Raw genomic sequence first — 19,966 nt, 5'->3', positions numbered from 1 at the left:
AGGCTGCCCTCTCTTCTGCTGCAGTTCCTTCAGTGACCATGACCGCCGGCCCCCGCCAGCCCTCTTCAGTCCCATCTCCCCCCACCCCAGTGACAGACAGCATGTGTTGACTACCCAAGCTGCTCTCCTGCACTCTGGTGTTTTATTATTTCCAAGTCTCCAGCGTATGTACAGGATAATAATAAGGGCACTCTTTAAAAAAAAAAAAAAGGAGCTAAAACAGCCTGGCTGCTGTGGCCAGTGGGCCCAGGCCCCACCACTCTGTCCTGGGAGGCAGTCCCTGGGCTAGGGACCCCTTGGCACAGTCTGGTTTGTGTGGCTCTGTGGTCCACCGGTCAGCAGCCCCCATGGGGCAGAGGGCGGTGCAGGGGCTGGTGCTGTAGCCCCCTCCCCGCCCTGCTCCATCCAGCTAGCTTTGCAGCCACCCTGGCAGAGTGGGGGCAGAGCCGACAGTCCTGGGCCTAGTGGTCTAGCTGCTGCAGGTGGACACCAGTCTGTTGCGTGTCTGCAGTGACGATCCTGCCCCAGAGCCCCTGGTCATGGCCACTGTGCTCAGAGGACCTGCTCTGTGCTGGAGGCAGAGATGTCCAAGAGCCGCCAGGCTGCGTAGGGGTTGAGCTCGTCCTGGTCTCGGCAGAGTGCCCACACGTACAACATCCGCAGGACCTTGTCCTGCAGAACCAGGAATTGGTGAGGGCTGGAGGCAGACAGTGGGCTCGGCACCCACACTGGGACGAGGGGCTGTCGAGGGGCAGGGCAGGTTCAGGACACTGGGGAGATGCTGGGAGGGGCTGGAGATGAGGGGTGCTGGGTTATTGGCCCAAGTCTGGGGGGTCCCAAGCAGAGACTGAGACAGAGGCTGTAACTCAGGACTTGGTAAAACCAGACGGATCAGCCGCCTCTAACCTCCAGCAGGCCCACCTAGGGCCCTGGGACTTCTCAAGGCACTGCCCTGCCGTCCCCACGCAGTCCCTGACTGAACCGCCATCAGGGCAAGGCAGCCCACCCAGCAGTTCCTGCCCATCCTCTCCCTCGCTTACTCACCGGGTCGCCCTCAACCACCTCGCCCTTGGGGTTCTTTATCACCATCACCAACTGGGCCTGGAAGGTGATGATCAACACAGGCCCCTGCTCCATCATCTTGCCCATGGCCAGCTGCAGGGGGACCAAGAGAGCGAGCAGGCCTCAGAGGATAGTCCCAGGACCCTTCCCTGCTGCTCCCATCAGGTGCGGACCCCCACTTCCCAGGACATGGCCAGGAGGAGCCCTCGGCACCTCGACATATCGGGCCAGCCCCCAGAAAGAGCCCGAGGACCCGCCTGAGCCCAAACCCCAGGGCTGCCCCTTCCCACTGGCCCACTTCCAGGTGGGCACTTCCCAATTGTGAGCCAGAGTCTGAGCTGCTGACGACCCACATAGGCTCCCCAGATTGAGGCTGTGTGGGCGCAGGGAGGCTTCACGGGGACGGCCTGTGTGCACACAGTTCGGTCAGAGGGGAGTGGGCACCGGCCCACCTTCAGCCCTCCTCGGGGAGGAAATTGTGGCGGAGCAGACTCCTGGGGGCCTGAGCCTCCCTGACAAAGCCCCCACCCTTCTCAGTTCAAGTGCAGGGGCAGCACTGCCTTCAGGGACCTCGGGGGGGCCCTAGGTCTGGGCAGCAGCACCCCCAGGGCCACCCCTTGCCTAAGAAGCCCCAATTGCAGAGCTATGGAAACCTCTCACTGAAGGGATCCTCCAGGTCATTTAATCCAAATGCTGCAGCTCCTTAGGGGACAGGGAGCTCACCCCTCCCTGCTGAGCACCTTCCCCACCCCGGGGTCGACTGGGCCCCCCTGGGAAAAAGCACTCACGTCGATGTTGTCAATGTCCAGGATGCGGGAGTGGAACTGGAGGCCCAGCGCCTTGGCCTGCTGGATCGGGTGGGCCAGCTGGCTGTAGGTCTGCAACAAGAAGCCAGATATCCCCACGTGGCCGGCCACCCGCATGCGCAAGCCACGCCAGGGCACCACACCCCTCGGGGGCTGGTGGCCGAGGACTAGGAAACTCCCTGCCGGTGGGCTCAACAGCACGGTTTCCATGCTTCCAGCCCACACACCTTCCAGAAACAGCTCCCAGTGCCTGGGTGTGTTGCACCAGGGGTGGCAGATGCCAGGAGCACAGGTCCAAGCAGGGAGGCTGGTGCCATCATTGCGCTAATGAAAGCGGTATTAGTCAGGGAGCTCGGTGATGCTCCTGGAACGCGACCTGAAACACACTCCCAGCGGGAAGTTGGGGCCTCTCTGGCTGCTCTTGGACATCCCAATGCTCACCTCACTGTGCATCCTGGCCTGGAACCAAACGTTTTTTCTAGGATTCATCCTACCCCACGGCTGCCCAGGCGCCAGCTGCCTGGGTCCAACTCCTTCTCACCGACCTGCCCTGTGGGTAGCCGTCAGCCACAGGCACCCTGCTCTTCCTCTGGGGCGCAGGGGCCCCCCAAATGACACCCTCATCCCCTTGTGCCTGCTCCCTAGCCCCAGGCACAGCCCCAGTGACACATGCAGCCTTGTATCTCAACAAGCAACCACAATGGCAGACATCCCAAAGGCATCCACCTTTTATGGAAATAACTGATCCGAGTTTAAAAAAAAAAAGGTGCCAATCCGACTTTGTGTGTGGTTTCTTGGAGATGACATTTTAAAAATACCCCCGTGTGAGTGGCTGCAACTTCATCTGCGTTTCCAGGGGCACCAGCAGCTCTCTGGCAGAGATAACCAGCACATCCTAATGGTCCCAAAGTTAAAAAAAAAAAAAGAAAGAAAGAAAGGAAAAAAAAAACACTCATAAATGCCTGCTGGATTAGTCACCGTGCAGGGGAGTATTTGAAAAGAAAATCTGACATCTCCTCTGCTTTTTCCAAGTTGTTTGTGAGCTGAGTACAGAATAGAATCAGCCAAGAGACTCTGGATTGCTCAATATAAAGAAGCCAGGGGTAAAAAACCAAACCCCAAGAAGCGCAGGTCAGGGAGTAAGCAGGGTGAGGCGAAGTGGACTGAGAGACAGACGGGAGCCCCATTGTGACAAGATGGCTTCCAAGAACGGGCAGGGCGGACAGTGTGCTCTGAAGGATGCCTGACCCTCTGCCACACGGTCCAGGTCAGCCTGTGGCCTGGGACCCAGAGCCCCTCCTCTGGACACAGGCTTCTCCCCGGGTGGGAATCTATCCATGTCTGTCTTGATCTGTGTTTCAGGTTCTCACAATGAGAACAGCTGATAAATCTGTCTGGCGCCGCGCATTCTGGAGCTGCTCCTGTGTCTGCACTGCACCCTCATGACTCCAACGATGCACCTCTGGCCCAGGGAAGGGAGGTGACGCGGGCCCGGGGCCTCACACCCTGCTTGCTGTCCAGCACCCGCAACCCCTGAGCACCAGGGGAGTATCTAATGCGCCCCGAGAGCTAGCCGCTGTCCCTCGCCCTGGCCTGCAGCCACCCCCACCCCAGGGCCCCCCACCCTGGCGGGCCCTTCCCAGGATGAGCCTCCTGAGCAGATCCTCTCCAAACTGTGATTTCTTTTTAGGACTATATAGAAAAAAGAACGAAAGAAAGAAAAAAGCGAGCACTCACTGCTTCATAACACCAGTCTTTGAGAATGTCAAGCTCTCCAGAAATCATGGCCTAAAAAGGGAAGGAAAAAAGAAGCGTGAGAATGAGTGGGCTTCTGAGGCAGGAAAGCTCTGGAGAATGTTCTCCAGTGAGCACCTTTCCTCTGCAGACCCCCACCCCGAGGGTCTCAGTCAGGGGAGACCGGGTCAGGCTGCAGGAGGAGCGGAGCTCCTGCATGTGCGCAGGGAGCTCAAGCCTTTCTCAGGACAACAGGGCAGACTGGGGTGGGTCCCGAGGGTTTGGTGGAAGAAGAGAAGGGGACACTGTTTTGGGCTCTCACCCTGGCTAGGAAACTGAGCCAAGGAGGACAGGAATGGCCTCCTGCCTCCCCTGGAGATGAAGCTTTGGGCCGTCAGGCCCCACGCCCAGGTGAGGCAGGGGGGAAGTGGCGGGAGGATTCCCGGGGTGCGATGAGGGAAGCTTCCACAGGAAGGACTACGCGGAGGCAGCCCAGGAGGAGGGAACAGGCATCCACATGGGACTGGATGGGCTGCCTGCAGGCGTTCCGAAGGCCTCTGGCTTGGCTCAGTGCAGGATGCCCGGGCTCCAGCCAGGGCTGGGGGCCAGAGACGGGCAGAGAGGAGGCAGGGAAAGAGCAGCCGACCGCGGGCAGGGGCCTCATGGAGGGTGACCTTGAGCAAGCCACCCCCTCCTCGCTTATGAGCCAAAGGAAAGGCAAGAGGACCAGAAGATAGGATTCAGGACCCTACAGAGGGAAAGCCCCCTGGGCTGCTGTGGTGGTCCTGCCTTCCTGCCCTGAGGGGCTTCCCCAAGGCCCTCAGGCTCCCCAAGGGGCAGCAGCCAGCTTCCCCCACCCCTGAAAAGTCCCTGAAACACAAACACCTGGTCCCTCACAACTACTTTAGGAAGAGGGCTCCGCAGAGAGCCAGGAGCTCCCGGCTCCAGTGCGTGTGAGGGACTCAGTCCCTGGGGCGGGCACACCCTGTGGACAGGGAAGAGCGGTCAGAGCTGCAGCCCGGGGACCTGCGGGGCCACAGATGTCCTCCTTCTCAGAGCTGCTTGTCCGACAATGGCCGGGCATGGGGTGGTCAGGCCTCTCAAGATCAGAGCAAAGACTGCTTCCATAGCCAAGTGCCCCTGGAACTTCCCACTGGGCCCCAGCACCAGCCATGCGCACACACGAGGTGGGGGGTTGGGGCAGGCCCATGGGGCTTGGCGCCCAGCACCCACCTCCAGGACGTTTGGGATGATGTCATTCTCACACTGCTGCAGGAAGCGCTCCTTGTCAAAGGCGGGGTCTACCCGCAGGATCTCCGTGAGCACCTCCGACATCTCCGTCTTCGAGAACAGGCCCCCTGGGTGCAACCGAGCCAGGGGTGGGGTGAGGGCTGGGGACCCCTCCCTGCTGCCGGCGTGGGTGGGGGGACAGTCCTGGGGCAGCCCACTCACCCAGCAAGTCTGTGACCTTGTCCGTCAGCACGCGGGACGCCCGGATGAAAGCGTTGTCACTTTCGTCATACTTCATCTTCATCTCGAAGAACCCTGCAGGGGGCAGGGTCAGGAGTCAGGGGCTCTTCCAGAAGGACATGCCCACTCCATCGTGGGCCCCCATGCAGATCAGGAAAATGGGGGGGCACCTCTGAGCCTGCTTCCTCATCAGAGGCCCACTGCACATCTGGGAGGCTGCCCCACGACCATGCTGGCTCCAGCAGAGACAGTGAACAGCCCTGATGGCAGTGCCCCACTACCCCCACCAGCCAAGAAGTACTGGGTGTGTCCCTCAGGCCGCCTGGGGCCAACGCTCCGCAACCCGCTCACGGGGCGACTCTGTGGGAAGTGATCAGTCCTTTCTGACCCTGGTTTCCTCCTCTGTGAAAGGGGGGTCTGTCTTGTGCCCAGCACTCGGGGAGCACCCAATGCATGCCCACCGTCACCACCCTGCCGTCACCCAGCTCTGAGACGTGCCCACTCACGGTTAAACACCACATTGTTGTCCCTGAAGTCCTTCCACTGCTGGTACCACTTGGAGTCCTTGTGCAGCACGACCCCCAGGGCCTCCCTGGGAAGGGCGAGGAGGCCGCTGAGCGGCAGCCGGGAGCTGCTGTCCCAAGCCCCACGCCCTCCGGCCCTCCGGCCCTCCCATAGCCCCAGGGAAGGGGGCGGCCAGATGGCGGTGTGATGACCTGTCCTCACCGCCTGGCCTCTGGCCTTCTCTACCCCATCAACCCCTCAATTCTCTCAAAGGAGGCAGAGAATCTCAAGTGGAAAGCAACTCCAAGAAATGACTTGGGAGGAACCTTTTGTGGGTCCTCGAAAAGGGACAACAGTGCAGGTGCTGAAAATGGAGGTGAGAGGGGTGGGCCCCTCAGCCAGTCTGGTACCTACTCATTGGCCTCAAACACTTTTTCTTCCTTGAGTTTCTCTCCAGCAAACTCTTTCCTTTTCCTGAGCCGCTCGGGCCGCCGGTAGGGCCCCGTCTGCCCCAGGACGCTCTCATCAATCTCCTTCTTTACCGACTCCACACCCTGCAGAACACAGCCATGCCATGGGGGCGCTCGGGGGCCTCCCTGACACCCCAGACCAGCAGCGCTGGCCTGTCATGCCTGGTCAACCCCACCGCCAGGGCTTGAAGCCTCAGGGGGAGGCATACTGCTGAGGGGAGGCCCCAGCTCTGCCTGACTCCTGCCCCCGCCTCCTCCAAGAGCATCTGATGCCTCCTGCTGCCCCAGATGAACTTCAGATTCTGAACCTGATTCCTCACCCTCCCTGGAAACATTCTTTCATGGGGACTAGAGGCCAGAGGGGCATCCTGAGATCCACCTCTGCCCCACTGCCCCCAACCAAGCTGACCCAAAGCCTGCGGATTCTACCTCCCTGAACCTCTGGAACCCATTTTCCTCTTGCCCCCACCACCCAAGACCCTTCTCCGCCTTTGAGCTGCTGCTAGAGTCCTCGCCAGGCACTGGGTGGCTGTGCTTTCAGGATGAAACCCAAACTCCCATGCATGACCCTCAGCCCCTATGGCCTCGCACCAGCCACACCAAGCTGCGTGGGGTGCCCCGAGCTGGCAGGGCCTGCTCCCTCAGCCTGGCTGGCACTGAGGCGTCCCTGTCTCGCGTCGCTCAGGAACTGCCTGTCCCCTTCCCTGTCCCCAGGCCCTCTGAGAGCAGTAGCTTGGACTTTCTCTCCTGTGGCCCCAGGGCCAGTAGAGGGCCTAGCACGTGGGAGGCTCCAACGAGTATTTACAGCGTAAGCTCAGGACCTGGAGTAATCGTGAGCCAGTCAGTCTCCGGGTCATGAGCACAAGCTAAAGGGGTTTGTTAGGCTGACAGCAGGCCGGGGTTCTTGGTGCCTTAACCTGTAGCTCCTCAGGGCCTGTGACTTGCCCAAGGCCACCCAGCCAGGAGGGGCCGAGGACGGGTATGCTGTGTACCACCTGGTGAGGCCTCTCTAGGGCTGAGCTCAGAGACAGGGACTCTGGCTCTCAGGTTTGGAGCAGGTCAGGGCCAAGGGCTCCCTCGGACACCTGGGAGCTCACCTGGGAGAGGGCTTTGAAGGCAGCCGTCCTGCCAAGCTTCTCCCCTCCTTTGGACACGGACTCAGCAGACTGCTTGGCGGTCTTGGCTGCTCCTTCCACACCCTCCTTGATTTTCCGGCCAAGGTCACTTTTACTGACTTCATCAAGACTCTACTGAGACAGAGACGGGTGCAGGCGTCAGCGGGCCTGCAGGAGCTCCCAGGGCTAAGAGCGGCCCAGCCCTCCAGAGCTCACGTGGCTCCAGACCTGGGCGCACATGTTCGAGAACCCTGCGTGCAATCTCTGGGGCGCTAGGCCCTGGGGTTCAGGGCTAGAACAGGCAGGAGTCCAGAGCCCTCCAGTGCTGGCATGGGAGCAGCAACCCCAGCTAAGGAAGAAGGCAAGGAGGGTGTGCCCGAGGCTAGGCTGGCCTTGAAGTTTAGGGCCCTACCCCTCTTCAGCCCCCAGAACAGAAAAGCAACAAAACTCAAGTCCCCCTCCCCTTGAAGGAGCCCACCCTCACCCCACCCCTACCCCCACCCGGGGGCAGGGCACCTCTCCACTTCTATCTTAAGGCAGGAAGAAAAACATCCTCATTTCATCCTCCTGCTAGGCTTCAGCTTCTCCGGAAGCCTCCCGACCAGGCTGGCTCCTCCCTGCTCACCACCTACACCCACTCATCCTTGGCTGCCAAGTCACAGCCCTGCCGGGGTGCCCGCACCTCCTGCCGCTCCAGGCAATGTCCCCACCTGCTGCCGCCACCGGGAGGTGAGGAACAGCTGGGCCCCGAGAGCCTTGGCCAAGAGGCTGTGGGGCCCAGAGACCATTACCTCCTTCACGGTGCCTGTGATCTCCCCCAGCTTCTTCCGGATCACTTCGCCAGTCCGCATGGTCTCGGATTCAATGGTTCTCTATGTAAAGGATGTTGCAGATTTTCGTGGCAGTACAGCAGTAACAGGACAGCCCAGGGTCCAAAGAAGCATTTTCTCAGCAGCCCCTTCCTCCCCAGACACCCCTCACTTCCCATGTCCACACCCCCCGCCTACCCACCCAGTCCCTCCCTCTCCCCAGGGGCTCAGGCTGCCCCCTAGCCTGGTGTGTGGGTCCCAGCAGCGGGTCCCAGCAGCAGAGGGCTGAGACAGGCCCCTCCTGAGCAGAGCCCCAGGCTCCACGTCTCTCTCCGGGGGGCAAGGGCTGATTTTGCCCATCCGCTCGTCTGTAGTGGCGGGGTGTGCTGTTCTCAACATTATCCTGCCCCGCCCTACCCCAACCCAGCCACCCTGCCCCAACCTCAGCCTGCTCTGCCCCCAGACAACCTCTCAGTCTGCTCCTCATACTGAATGAAAAGGAGGGGCCATCTCCCATAGGGCCAAATCCCCCACTGGCGGGACCCACACAGGTAGTCAGATCCAGGTGAGTGACTTGGGGACACTCAGAGGGAAGAGGCCTCACCCACAGCCTGGAGACAGGGGGCAACAGAACAAAACCCAAGGGGCTTGGGGCAAGTGCCTACACCCCCAGGCTCAGCCACCGTGGGCGAGATGGGGGTGGTGCACTGCCTGGCAGACCCCTTACGGGGCACCAGGCCCCCTCGCTGGCAGGCACCCAGCAATGCTCTGGGTGAGGTGGCAGTGTGATTAACGATACCAGCACCGAACCCACCTTCTACCCACTTTGCTCAAGGGCCACGATGGGAAGGCTCTCAGGAGCGGCACATCTCAAACTTGGTGCAAGAGGGGCCACCTGGGGGACCCGTGCAGCTGCAGAGTCTGACCCAGCAGGTCCAGAGGACTCTGAACCCCCGCCGGCGCTGCTGGTCTGCAGAGAACACTGCAGTCTCATCGCAGACCTGGAAGGCTGGGCGGCCGGCTCCTGTCCCCTCGCTCCCCGTCATCAGTGACCAAGCCTCCCCAGCTGCCCTGGCCCTGCACTTAGAGGGAATCCCTGGTCCTGGGAGGGAGCCTGTGGCCGAGGGAGACACAAAGCAAAAGGACTCACAAAGCAAAAGGACTCACGTATTTCCTCCTGGCTTCTTGGAGCGCATCTGACTCCTCCAACTTCCTGGCTTCATCTCGGAACTTTTTTATACTTTCTTTCATTTCTTTGTTTTTAGCTAATTCTTGTTTTATATTATCTAGCAAGCCAGAGAGAAAGCCTTTCCTGTTTCCAGAAGAATAGGATTTGGACTAGAAAAAAAGTGTAAAAGAAACAAAGGCTTTTTAATTTTCTCTTTTCTGTTGAAACAAGTTTAAAAGAAACAGCTATCTCTTTTAGAAGATAAAAGATAAATTTTAAAAAACCACCAGGTGATAAACTGTGGGACATCTAAATGAGAAATTATTCAGCAATAAAAAGAAATGGGGGTGGGGGTGGGGAAAAGCTCAGTGGTAGAGTGTGTGCTTAGCATGCATGAGGTCCTGGGTTCAACCCCCAGTGCCTCCACTAACAAAAAGAAAAAAGAAAGTTACCAAAACCATGAAAAGATATGAACGATTCACATAATGTTATAGTTCAATTACATCTCAATTTTACATGCATATCACTAAATGAGAAGCCAGTCTGCAAAGGCTCCGGACTGTATGATTCCAACTCTAAGATCCTGGGAAAGGTCAGTGATTGCCAGGGGCTGGAGCTGGGGCGGGGGGAGGGAGGACGAACAGGCCAGGCTTTAGGGCAGGGAACACACTCTGTGTGATTCTGTCATGGGAGATACATTTCATCAGACATTGTTTCCATCCCATAAATGTACAACAGCCAGTGAACTCTAATGCCAGCGACAGACCTCAGGCGACAGACCTCAGTCACGTGTCAATATTGGCTTGTCAGTTGTAACAAAAGTACCGCCCTAACTGCGAGATGCCCATCCTGGGGAGAAGTGTGCCAGGTGGGAGAAGAGGAGCAGAGGGAGTTGACGGGCACTCCCTGTACTTGCCACTCCAAAAACAAACAGATAAAATCTATTAAAAACAAGACAAAAATGCCAGGCTCCTTCTGCAAGAGGGGAAAGGCTGGGCGAGGAACAGGCAAGCTTGGAATCCTCACAGGGATTCAAACATGCTGGGCCAAGGCCAAGGTCAACACCCAAAAGGACCCTCGTCCCAGGACTAGAGTCAAAAGAGCTCTGTGGTCCCTCATCCCAAAGAAGCGGGTACAGGCCCTACTCCCTGGACTCCTGGGGCCACTCTCAAGTCCCCAGCTATGATTTACATGTCACCCAAGGGCCTAGGGACTGGCGCAAACCTCCTTCTCTCAGCCCACAGGATCAGAGTCGCCGAGAACCCAAGCTCAAGGTATCCCCCATCCCCTAGAGGAAAACCCAACCCAACACCCCCAGAGGCCAGACCCCGGGAGGCCGTATTCCAGGCACAGGAGCCGGTGTTATATGCTGCCCTGCTTGAGACACAAGCTTCAGGGTCAGACAGAACCAGGTTTACATCCCTGCTTCACCACCTGTATAACTAAGAGCAGGCTCGGAAGAGAGAAAGCTTAAAGAATGTCAGTGAGATAGTCAAGTCATGGGAAAGCGGCCGCACGTGCCGGGCTGCTCCTATCACTTCCAGGGAGGTGCTGGGGGAGCGGCACCAGCCTCAGGGGCACCTGCCTTCCTGGCGCCCTCCAGCCCCAGGGAAGGCCACAGCAAGTCCGGGCACCACTCCACAGGTAGGGTGGCCAGGCCTGGCGTTGGCAGGCCACCGTCTGGTCTAGATGTGCCCCTGCCAGCATTCCTCCTGGGAAATCGGAGTTCTAAGACTGTCAGGGACTGCACCAGCTCGCAGCAGCCCAATGGCTCACTCCCAGGGCTGCAAACTGTGGGTGGGGGGTGGGGGCGGGGCTGAACACAGGGGCACAACAGCCCCTGAGGCAGGTAACCTGGAGGGAAGGGGAGAGAGGGTGGGGGCTGCCCAAGCATGTGGATTTGGAGACAGTGTCAGGTTTTGGGCTTTCTTCCCTTGTGCTGGTGAGGCACCAACAGAAACATGGTTGAAGAGGAGTGGCAAGGAGGGCAAAAGCTCTAGAAAATGTTATCTGGGAGGAACAACATAAAGAGTAAGGGCAGACATAGCCTGGGGAAACCCAGCTTCAGGAGATGATGGGTGACTCTGCTCGAAAGCCTAGGGGGCTGTCACCCAGAAGAGGGCACAGCTTTCCGTGGCGGAGCACCTGCAAGGGGAAGCCAGCGGGAGGCGGATTTCAGCTCAGAAGAAGGATGCTTTTCTCGCCATCAGAGCTGAGATGGCATGCCACTCCGTGTGGCAGAGGCCCAACCCTTAACAGGGTCAAGCAGTTCCCGGGACACCAAAAGGACCAGGCACACTGGGCTCTCTAACTCCGAAGGCCTCGGATGTGGTATGCCTGTCAATCAGACGCCCCTGGTAGTGCGGGCAGCATTCTGCAGCCCCCTCTCCTGTCAACTAGGTCAGTTTTCACATCCCCCCTCCTGTCCACTTGCTCACGTCCTGAGTCACTCACCAGGAGCAGCTCTCCACCCGGCCGGCGCATCTGATAGGTACCATGGGGGAGCGGCACTAGGTTGTGGCTGGTCAGGAAATGAACTCCACTGCTGAGGCATCTCTAATACAGAAAGAAAAGAGAAAGATCCATTCCAATCAGAGGGTGACAAGGAGGTAAGCAGGGCGCACAGAAAAGCAGGGATCATCTGAGACTCATCTGACAATTTTTATCACCTGCCTAATGCATGATAGACACTCTACGATCTTCACAAATTCTGAGAAGCCAGTGGAAAGAGAAGACACTGGATCTGCATCTCCAGGGCCCCCATCTACCCTTCTGCCTCTGAACCTGGTAGAAACCACATGGGTCCCAGGAAATGCCAACCTATGGTGGAAGAAGGCTAAGTGCGCCAGGCTGATTAATGCCCTTCGTCTGAATATGGGCATGCTGAACCTCGATGCTGGTGGCAAGCAGTCTTCTCTCACCAGGGCACCCTACTTTTGCCAGTCTTGGAAGACCAGAGACCTGGGCTTCCAGAGGTAAACATTGATAACTTATTGTCCCAGCACAAAGCTGGAACAAATCTCCCACGTCCCAGACCAAGCAGGGCAACAAGGGGAGTCACTTGGGCAAAGATGCTGCTGACCTCACATGAAAGCCATTTCCTCTACCTAACGATGAACTGAAGCTCCATGCAGGTCCTGTTCAGCGCTGCACCCAAGCACCCAGCAAGTGACCAGGGGCACTGATGTTAATGACGTGAAAGAACCACTCTTCCATTTCCATATTCCCTGGACTTTTCCTCTCCCTGTTTCTTGCTTCCTGTCTACAGAACGCTAAGCAACATCCCACACGTACATATGGATGCCTCGACTCCTATGGCTACTCAAAAGAGTAACTGATGCCTACACGCATCGACCCTGGAGCCACTGACTTCAGCAACAGTCTGAAATAGAAATGGACGACTGTCTAACTTGGAAGAAGAGTCCCAGAGCAGGACCAAACCTAAGGCTGGTTCCCTTTCAGTCTCTTGCCGAAATCCAAACACGTGTAAGTTCAACCTCTAAACCTGCCTCAAAAGTCAAGTAGCCCAGGGGGAAAAAAATCAGTCCTGGGTCAAAAAACACCTTCTTTCTCCTGACACTCAGATTCCTATGAGATATTTTCCTTCCTCCAGAGTCAGGCTCTGGAATCAAACAGAGCTTTGGACCAAGTCAGCGGCCCCACTAGCTCTGAAACTGTGAGGAGCTTGCTAAATACTTTTGAGTTCCCAGTTTCCTAACCTTCTGAAATAGCGACAAGCAGCAGAAACCAGAGTACTGTTTTCCGAATGCGCTGTACACGCCTTGACACCTATCGCAACTGTGAGCCCAGGGTCTTAGCCAGGACAACTACCTTCCACACTTACACTGAGAGTACTAGGAGAGGCGATACAGGAAATGCTCCAGGTAAAGGGCCTGGCATATAAAGGTGAGCAAGGATTGTCACGGTTTTTTGCCTTCTCCTCGCCACTTTCTCCACTGAGAGCCACGACCACCATTCCCTCCCCGGTGCACGTGGGGTCCGCCAGGAAGTGAGGGGCGATCCGCTCCCTGCCCGGCTCGGTGCATTGCCTCTCCCGGTCCGGCACGCTCGGCCCTCGCCCTCAGGCCTCGCTCCGGGGCCCCCGCCCCGCCCTCGGCTGACACAGGGACCCAACCCCGAGCCTCTCGAGGAGCCCAGAGAAGGGCCGAGGGGACCAAATGCCTGGGGAAAACGAGGCCCTGGAGGTCACGAGCCCGGAGCTCCCTAGTCCCGCCCCCTGGCCCCACAGGTCTGCTTACCCGCGGGCAGCGGCACCAGCCTCCCAGCAGCGCCGCCGCCGCCGCCATGCTGGAGGATCCCGTGTGACCTTCTCACGGCGCGATCCGATGGCGTCAGCCGCCGCGTCTGCCTGGTGCGACCTGGACCTGGGAAAAGCGGTAACTGAGGGCGGTGTTTGTGAGAGGGACAGGCCTATCATTGGACAGGGCTCCCAAGGCGGGACGGGGCCGTGGAGGAGGGCCCACGGTGGAGGCGTGGCCTGACGGGGGGCGGGGAATTCCTAGAGAGCTAGGCCCCCGATAGGGCAGAATTTCGAAAGAGCGAGGCCTGTGACTGGATGTGACGTGAGGGGCGGGCACTCCTGTGAGACAGAGACTTATGGTTGGATAAGACAGCGAAGAGGCGGAGCCTGAGGGCAAGGATTCTGTCACGAGCTGCGAATCCCCGACAGACCATGCTGGGTTCGCGTGGCCGGAGGAATAGGTGGGCAGAGCCACCCACCACAGGACCGATTCAGTTGCATTCTGACTGGCCGGTGGACGAGCCCTATAGTGACTGACTTGGGCTCTCACTGACGACTGACAGTGACCAACAGACGGGCAAATGAGTTGCTTCAAGATCAAGAGCGAATGAGCCTACAGTTACAGCAGTTTGGGAAGGCGTCTGTTGGTTTTGGTCCAGAAAAGGAACGGGAAGCTGAGACCAAGCTGGGTGTGGTCTCACTCCATCGATTCAGTGTGAATTGACACACCTTGCCCTGAAGAAGCTCAGGCCTCTGTCCTGTTGGCACCCAGAAGTTATTTTCCATCTAGAGAATTTCGCCCCTCAAGTGGCGGTACCTTGACATGCAGTCTGAGACTGGGGAGGGGTGGTGGGCTAGTACCGTCGTGGGTTAGTGCTTTGCCCTATTGAAACCTTTTGCCTTGCTAAACTGTGGTCTGGTCTATGCAACTTGAAAGGGAGGCAACAAACATTCCATGACTTCAGGGTAGGTTTGATCTGCGTTCCCTGTCCCTCAGGAGCTCCCTCTCCAGGTGAGAATAAGGGATGAGGGATTCCACTCTGGCTTTGTTTGAAATGTCTTTTACTCCAAGAGGAGCAAACTAAGTTAAATAGCTGGGTTATACAGGTTTGTTGCTGAGAAGAAGGGCTGGCTTCTTAGTTGTAGTTGAAACCATGGAGTTGAACAAGGGCACCCAGGGAGAGTATGTCAGGTGGGTACATCAAAGGCCCATAGGTCAAATGGAGGAGACTGGGTAGGACTGGTCAACAGGTAGGAAGAGGACCTGGAGGGCCTTGGAGAAGGCTGGTGGAGTAAGCAGTGCTGAGTGCCACAGAGAACTCAGGCAAGGCAGCGGGTCAGAACTGTATCCATCATCCTTTGCGTTTTGCAACGTGGAGGTCCTTGGTGTGACGAGGGTTTTGGTTGAATGGTGGCTGTGGAAGCCAGGTTTCAGCGGGCTGAGATTTTTTTTTTTCATCCAGAGGAGTGCTGGAGCCAGCTCATAATGCCTGGCAAGAGCCAACTGTCAAATTTTCAGGAATTTTGGAGGCAGTTATTAAAAACAGCCATTGTTTTAAAACTAATTGTATAAACTTACAATCGATTGGATTATACTGAAACAAAGGTAGTACTCAAAACTCATCTATGTTCTGTTGATGCTACCAATCACATCTGTACGCTGGAAATACCATGTTATGTGTGCCACTGCATCTTTTACAATTTGGGGGGGGGGTTGTTTTTTAATGGAGGTATCCCTTCTCCTAGGGTTTTGTTTTGTTATTGGTTTTTTTTTAATAGAGGTATTGGGGATTGAACTCAGGACCTCGTGCATGCTAAGCACGTGCCCCACTGAGCTATATCCTCCCCCCACGAATTCTGTGTTTAAGGACACCACATTCATAGCCTGAAATTGGCCATGGTGGAAATATTTACAGCATAGGAATTGACAAACACTACAGATCAGGAGCTTTCTGGTTTGTTCAGAGGGTCAGTTATTTAACCAGCACATAGAGAGAGTGAACGTGACGCCTCTGAGGAAGCTTCATGGTGCTTAGAAGGTGCAGGGATGACAGCTGGAGGGACATATGTGGTAGAGTTGAGGGTATTTTGTTTGTTTTTCCCACCTTTTTATTTTGAAAAATTTCTAAGCCATAAGAAAATGTCAAGAATAGTATAATGAAGGGAGGAGGAGGGTATGGCTAGCATGCACACTAGCCCTGGGTTCAATCACCAGTACCTCCTCTAAAAATAAATAAAGCAATAAACCTATTTACCTCCCTCCCCCCCCAAAATAAAGAAAGAACACTTACATACCCTTTCACTAGATTCATTTTGCCACATTTGCTTTAGCATTCTTTCTAGTATAGATAGAGAGAGAAGAGAGAGAGAGAGAGAGATACAAACAAATTTGTCTTGCTAAAGCATTTGGAAGAGTTGCAGGCATCAGGACACTTCCCCTTCAATACTTCAGCCTGTAGGACACAGTGCCATCGTCACAAGACATTCCTTCTCATTGATAAACTAATGAAAATTCAATCGATGAAAGTATCCTTCTTTCCCCGGTTTGATAGCTCTTTTTCCAAATCTAGCGTTCAGTCAGGTTTCACTTATTGCATTTGGTTGTCGTCTCTTTCATCCAGCAGCATCCCCCCTGATTTTTTGGTGGGGCAGGATGGGGAGTCTTTCATGACTTTGATGATTTTGGAGGCCTGTTGTCTTGGAAAAACATACCCCATTCTGAACTGACCAATTGATTTGGCAAGATTAGGCTGCAGTTTTGTCCAGAACGTTCCGATGGAAATGTCTCCTTCTTGCTGGGAAGCCCATAACATAAGCGTGTGATGCTTAGTTTGAAGGTGATGCTGAGTTTGCTGGCTAGGCTAAGGGTTTGATTGTTCTTAAGGGGAGGGAGGGAGGGTATATTTACATGCTGAGCTGCTGGGCCTTCTGAGCTGGAGGGAAGAGAATGTTGAAGAGCCGGGGAGAGGAAGAGAGAGGCCCCCCAACCCCCGTGCTCTGGGTCTGTTCCGGGAGGGACAGGGAGGGGAGAGAGCGTGACTGGGAAGTCCTGTGCTGGCCCAGGAGGGTGTCGGTCAGGGCATCGGTCCAGCCTGTGACGAGCAGGGAGAGAGCCTGCTCTGCATTCACCACCCTGGTCCCCCGTGGGGAAGGGCCAGGCAGGGGGGCGTGCAGGTGGGCAGATGCTCTTCAGAGAGCCCCACACAAGGAATTCTGAGTCTCCACCACTCTTGTCAATCTGTGAGCCCCTTGGGGACCAGGTTGCTTAGTTCAGTGCCTGGCACACAGTAGGTGCTCAATGAACGTGTATCGACAAAAGGAATGAAAGAAAGAGCCACTGGAGAATCTTACATGAAATCTCTTGAACATGGAAGGCCTTATGTATATAGCACAGGTTTCCAGGCGGAGGATGGGCTTTTCCTGGGTGGCTGGGGTGGGAATGGGGCTAGGGTCAGCAACATCAACCCAGCTAACATTTTCTAGCCTAAAGGCAAGAAGTCTGGCTGGGTTCTTGCTGTGACAGCACATATATTAACACTGAAACAAGACAGAGAAGATTAGCCCGGCCCCTTGTGTAAGGGTGACAAGTGAGTGACGTATTTTTACAATGGGTATATAGTTGACCATACTCTACACTTGAAAACTAGTTAAGATCCTCTCTCTCTGTCTCTTTTTCTCTCCCCCCATGCCAGGAAGACAGCCCTCACCAGGGACCAGATCTGCCGGCACCTTGATCTCAGACTTCCCAGCTTCCAGAACTGTGAGAAATAAACGTCCGCTGTGTAAGCCCCTAGGAGGTGGTATTTTGCATTAGCTGCTCCAGATGACTGACTCCGTGTGCCCCGGCCTGCCCAGCGCTGGGGCATGGCAGAGTGCAGGGAACCTTCCCACCGCCACCATATGGTGAGTGTGCTTTGCAGTGGGCTGGGTGTGGCAGATGGCAAAGCCAGGAGTGACAAGGACCAAGGCAATCAGGGAGCCACCCTCTGGAGGAGCATCTGGAGAGCCGGTTCTTGGCCATGGGTTTCTGGCATCCGGCGGGAAGGCGGAGGTTCAGGGCTAAGATTATCACAGGAAGACTCTTGGTGTTATTATATACCACTCTGTAGCAGAGTACCCAAAATGTGGCGGCTTAACAGAGAGCAGAGTGGTGGTTGCCAGGGACCAGGGGTACAGGGGTGGGAGGATGCGGCGATGAGTGGGATGAGTCCGTTCCAGAGCTCTGCCCTACAGCTAGCCCAGTGCCTGCAGTTTGCCGTCCTGTACTGTGCCCTAAAAACATTTGTTAAGAGGGTAGATCTCATGTTAAGTGTTCTGCCCCTTCAAAGAGAGGTATGCAGAGAGATATGCAGAAAACTCTGGAGATGATGGACATGTTCATTACCTTGATTGTGGCGATGGGGTCACAGGTGTGTCCGCACGCATCAACTTGTATATATGAAATCTGGGCAGGTTTTGTAGATCAACTGTACCCCAATAAGGTTGTGTGTCCTCGCGCAGTGGAAGGGGCAAGGGGATCTCTCCAGGGCCTCTTTTTTAAAGGTCCTGGGGCACTTTTATAAGAAGCATCCAGAAGACATAATGGCTTAAAACAATGAATATGCATGCTCTCACACTCTCTGCGGGTCAGGCAGGAGTCCGGGTGCGACCCAGCTGTTCCTCTGGTTCAGGGTGTCTTACAAGTTTACAGCCAGGGTGTCTGGTGGGGCCACAATCTAGGCCCACCTCGGGGAAGGTTCTGCTCCAAGATCACTCACGCGGCTGTTGGCAGGATTCAGTCCCTTGACGGCTGTGGGTGAAGGGCCTCTGCTTCCCACTGATGACTGGTGGTGGCCCTCTTGGGTTGTTTGCTGTGGGGGCGACAGCAGCTTCCAATATGGCAGCCGGCCTCTGTCCGAGGGGGTGAGAGAGGCCCACCGGCAAGACAAGCCTCAGTCTTTTGTTGCCTAATCTTGGTTGTGACATCCCATCCCATTTGTTCATTAGAAGGTCTCACCAGGTCCTGCCCACACTCAAGGGGAGAGGATCAGGCAAGAGCATGAACCTAGGAGGTGGGAGTCATGGGGCCACTTTAGAGACTGCCCCCCACCTGTACTCTTTCTAAGTGTTATAGAGGTTTGATTACACAGCCTGGGGAGGGCAAGACTGGGACTCGGGGATAACGCAGGCTTTGTTAGTTACAGTTGTAGCATAGAGAACCTGGGGCAGAAAAACGACATTAGGGGAAATCTGAGACAATCTGAATCAAGTGTGGACTTCAGCTAATGTAGAATGTATAGCTTTATAATGTATCAGTATGGGCTCTTTCATTGTAACAAAAGTCCCCCATTAATCTAGGACATTACTAATAGGGGAAGTGGTGTCTGTGTCTTTTTTTTTTTTTTTTTTACAAATAGATGCATCATTTTAATGTATTCATCTTACTATTCTGAATTTAGGCATTAATGTAAAAAAATTAGTGATCATGTCTCTCTTTTTTTTTTTAATATAAAACTTTATTTTCCAGAGCAGTTTTAGGTTCACAGCAAAATTGAGTGGAAAGTGCCAGGAGTAATGAAAAAGAATACGAAAACAAATATATGCATGTATATGGATGACTGAAATATGATGCTGGACACTTGAAATTGACACAACATTGTAAAGTGACTATACTTCAACAAAAAGAAAGAGAGAGAAAGAAAGAAAGAGAGAGAGAGAGAAGAAAGGAAGAACAGGGAGTTCCCGTAAGCCCTCTGCCCCACCCTGCCACACACAGCCTCCCACACCACAGTCACCCTCAGTTCACAGATGACATTAGGGTTCACCCCTGGTGGTGCACACTCTGTGGGTTTGGACAAATGTTTAATGACGTGTCTCCACCATTACAGGAGTGTACAGAATAATTTCATTGCCCTAAACATCCTCTGTGCTCTGCCTGTTCATCCGTCCCGGCCCCACGGCCCCTGGAAAGACTGATCTATTCCCTGTCTCCCTAGTTTTGTCTTTTCCAGAACGTCACAGAGCTGGAAGCATACATCATGGAGCCTTTTCAGATGGGCTCCTTCCACTTAGTCATATGCACTGAAGTTCTTCCCCCATCTTCATGGCTTGATAGGTCATTTCTTTTGAGTACTGAGTAACACCCCATTGTCTGGATATATCGCGGTTTATCCATTCACCTCCTGAAGGACGTTTTGGTTGCTTCCAAGTTTTGGCATTCATGAATAAAACTGCTCTAACCATCCATGTGCAGGTTTTTGTGTGCTTATATAAGTTTTCACTTCATCTGGAGAAGTACCAAGGAGTGTGACTGCCAGATCAATTATTTCTTTTTTATACACTCAGTGTACCATAGGATGGCACTCAATTCTCACTGCAATTATGTCTCTTGTCAGTTTCTTCTCCTTTTTTTTCCCCTTTTATTCTTGTATTTTATGAAGGCTATAGGTTTAATACTGCCCTCATCTCCGATTTTATTGTCATGATGGTCATCATAGCATCAGGTTCTTAATCTTTTCAACCTAAATGATATTTTTCTCTGATATTAACAGTGCCGATCAGATTTTACTGTTTAGAACAATAACAGCT

General features: G+C 55.1%; 1 protein-coding gene and 1 pseudogene across 2 annotated transcripts; one reads left to right on the top strand and one right to left on the bottom strand.

Annotated features, from left to right (window-relative positions):
• Positions 1-120: 120 nt before the first annotated feature.
• TIMM44 (translocase of inner mitochondrial membrane 44) lies at positions 121-13,554 on the bottom strand. Of its 2 annotated transcripts, XM_006190512.3 has the most exons (13): positions 13,398-13,553; positions 11,593-11,694; positions 9,138-9,308; positions 7,953-8,033; positions 7,144-7,293; positions 5,991-6,130; positions 5,579-5,664; positions 5,055-5,147; positions 4,836-4,960; positions 3,606-3,656; positions 1,851-1,940; positions 1,045-1,155; positions 121-672 (listed from the first exon to the last, which is right to left on the bottom strand). In XM_006190512.3, the coding sequence occupies exons 1-13, from the start codon at positions 13,443-13,445 to the stop codon at positions 553-555; spliced, it is 1,368 nt and encodes a 455-aa protein (XP_006190574.2). In that variant the 5' UTR covers positions 13,446-13,553; the 3' UTR covers positions 121-552. The 2 variants fall into 2 exon arrangements, with proteins under 2 accessions (XP_006190574.2, XP_014419641.2); XM_014564155.2 differs by lacking the exons at positions 121-672; positions 1,045-1,155 and adding an exon at positions 1,209-1,469 and having other exon boundaries at positions 13,398-13,554.
• A 3,352-nt stretch (positions 13,555-16,906) lies between these two features.
• Positions 16,907-17,003, top strand: LOC116659160 (annotated as a pseudogene).
• Positions 17,004-19,966: the final 2,963 nt, after the last annotated feature.

This window comes from Camelus ferus, chromosome 22 (genome assembly GCF_009834535.1).
Source record: "Camelus ferus isolate YT-003-E chromosome 22, BCGSAC_Cfer_1.0, whole genome shotgun sequence".
NCBI lineage: Eukaryota > Metazoa > Chordata > Mammalia > Artiodactyla > Camelidae > Camelus > Camelus ferus.
This window is presented reverse-complemented; position numbering and strand designations above follow the sequence as displayed.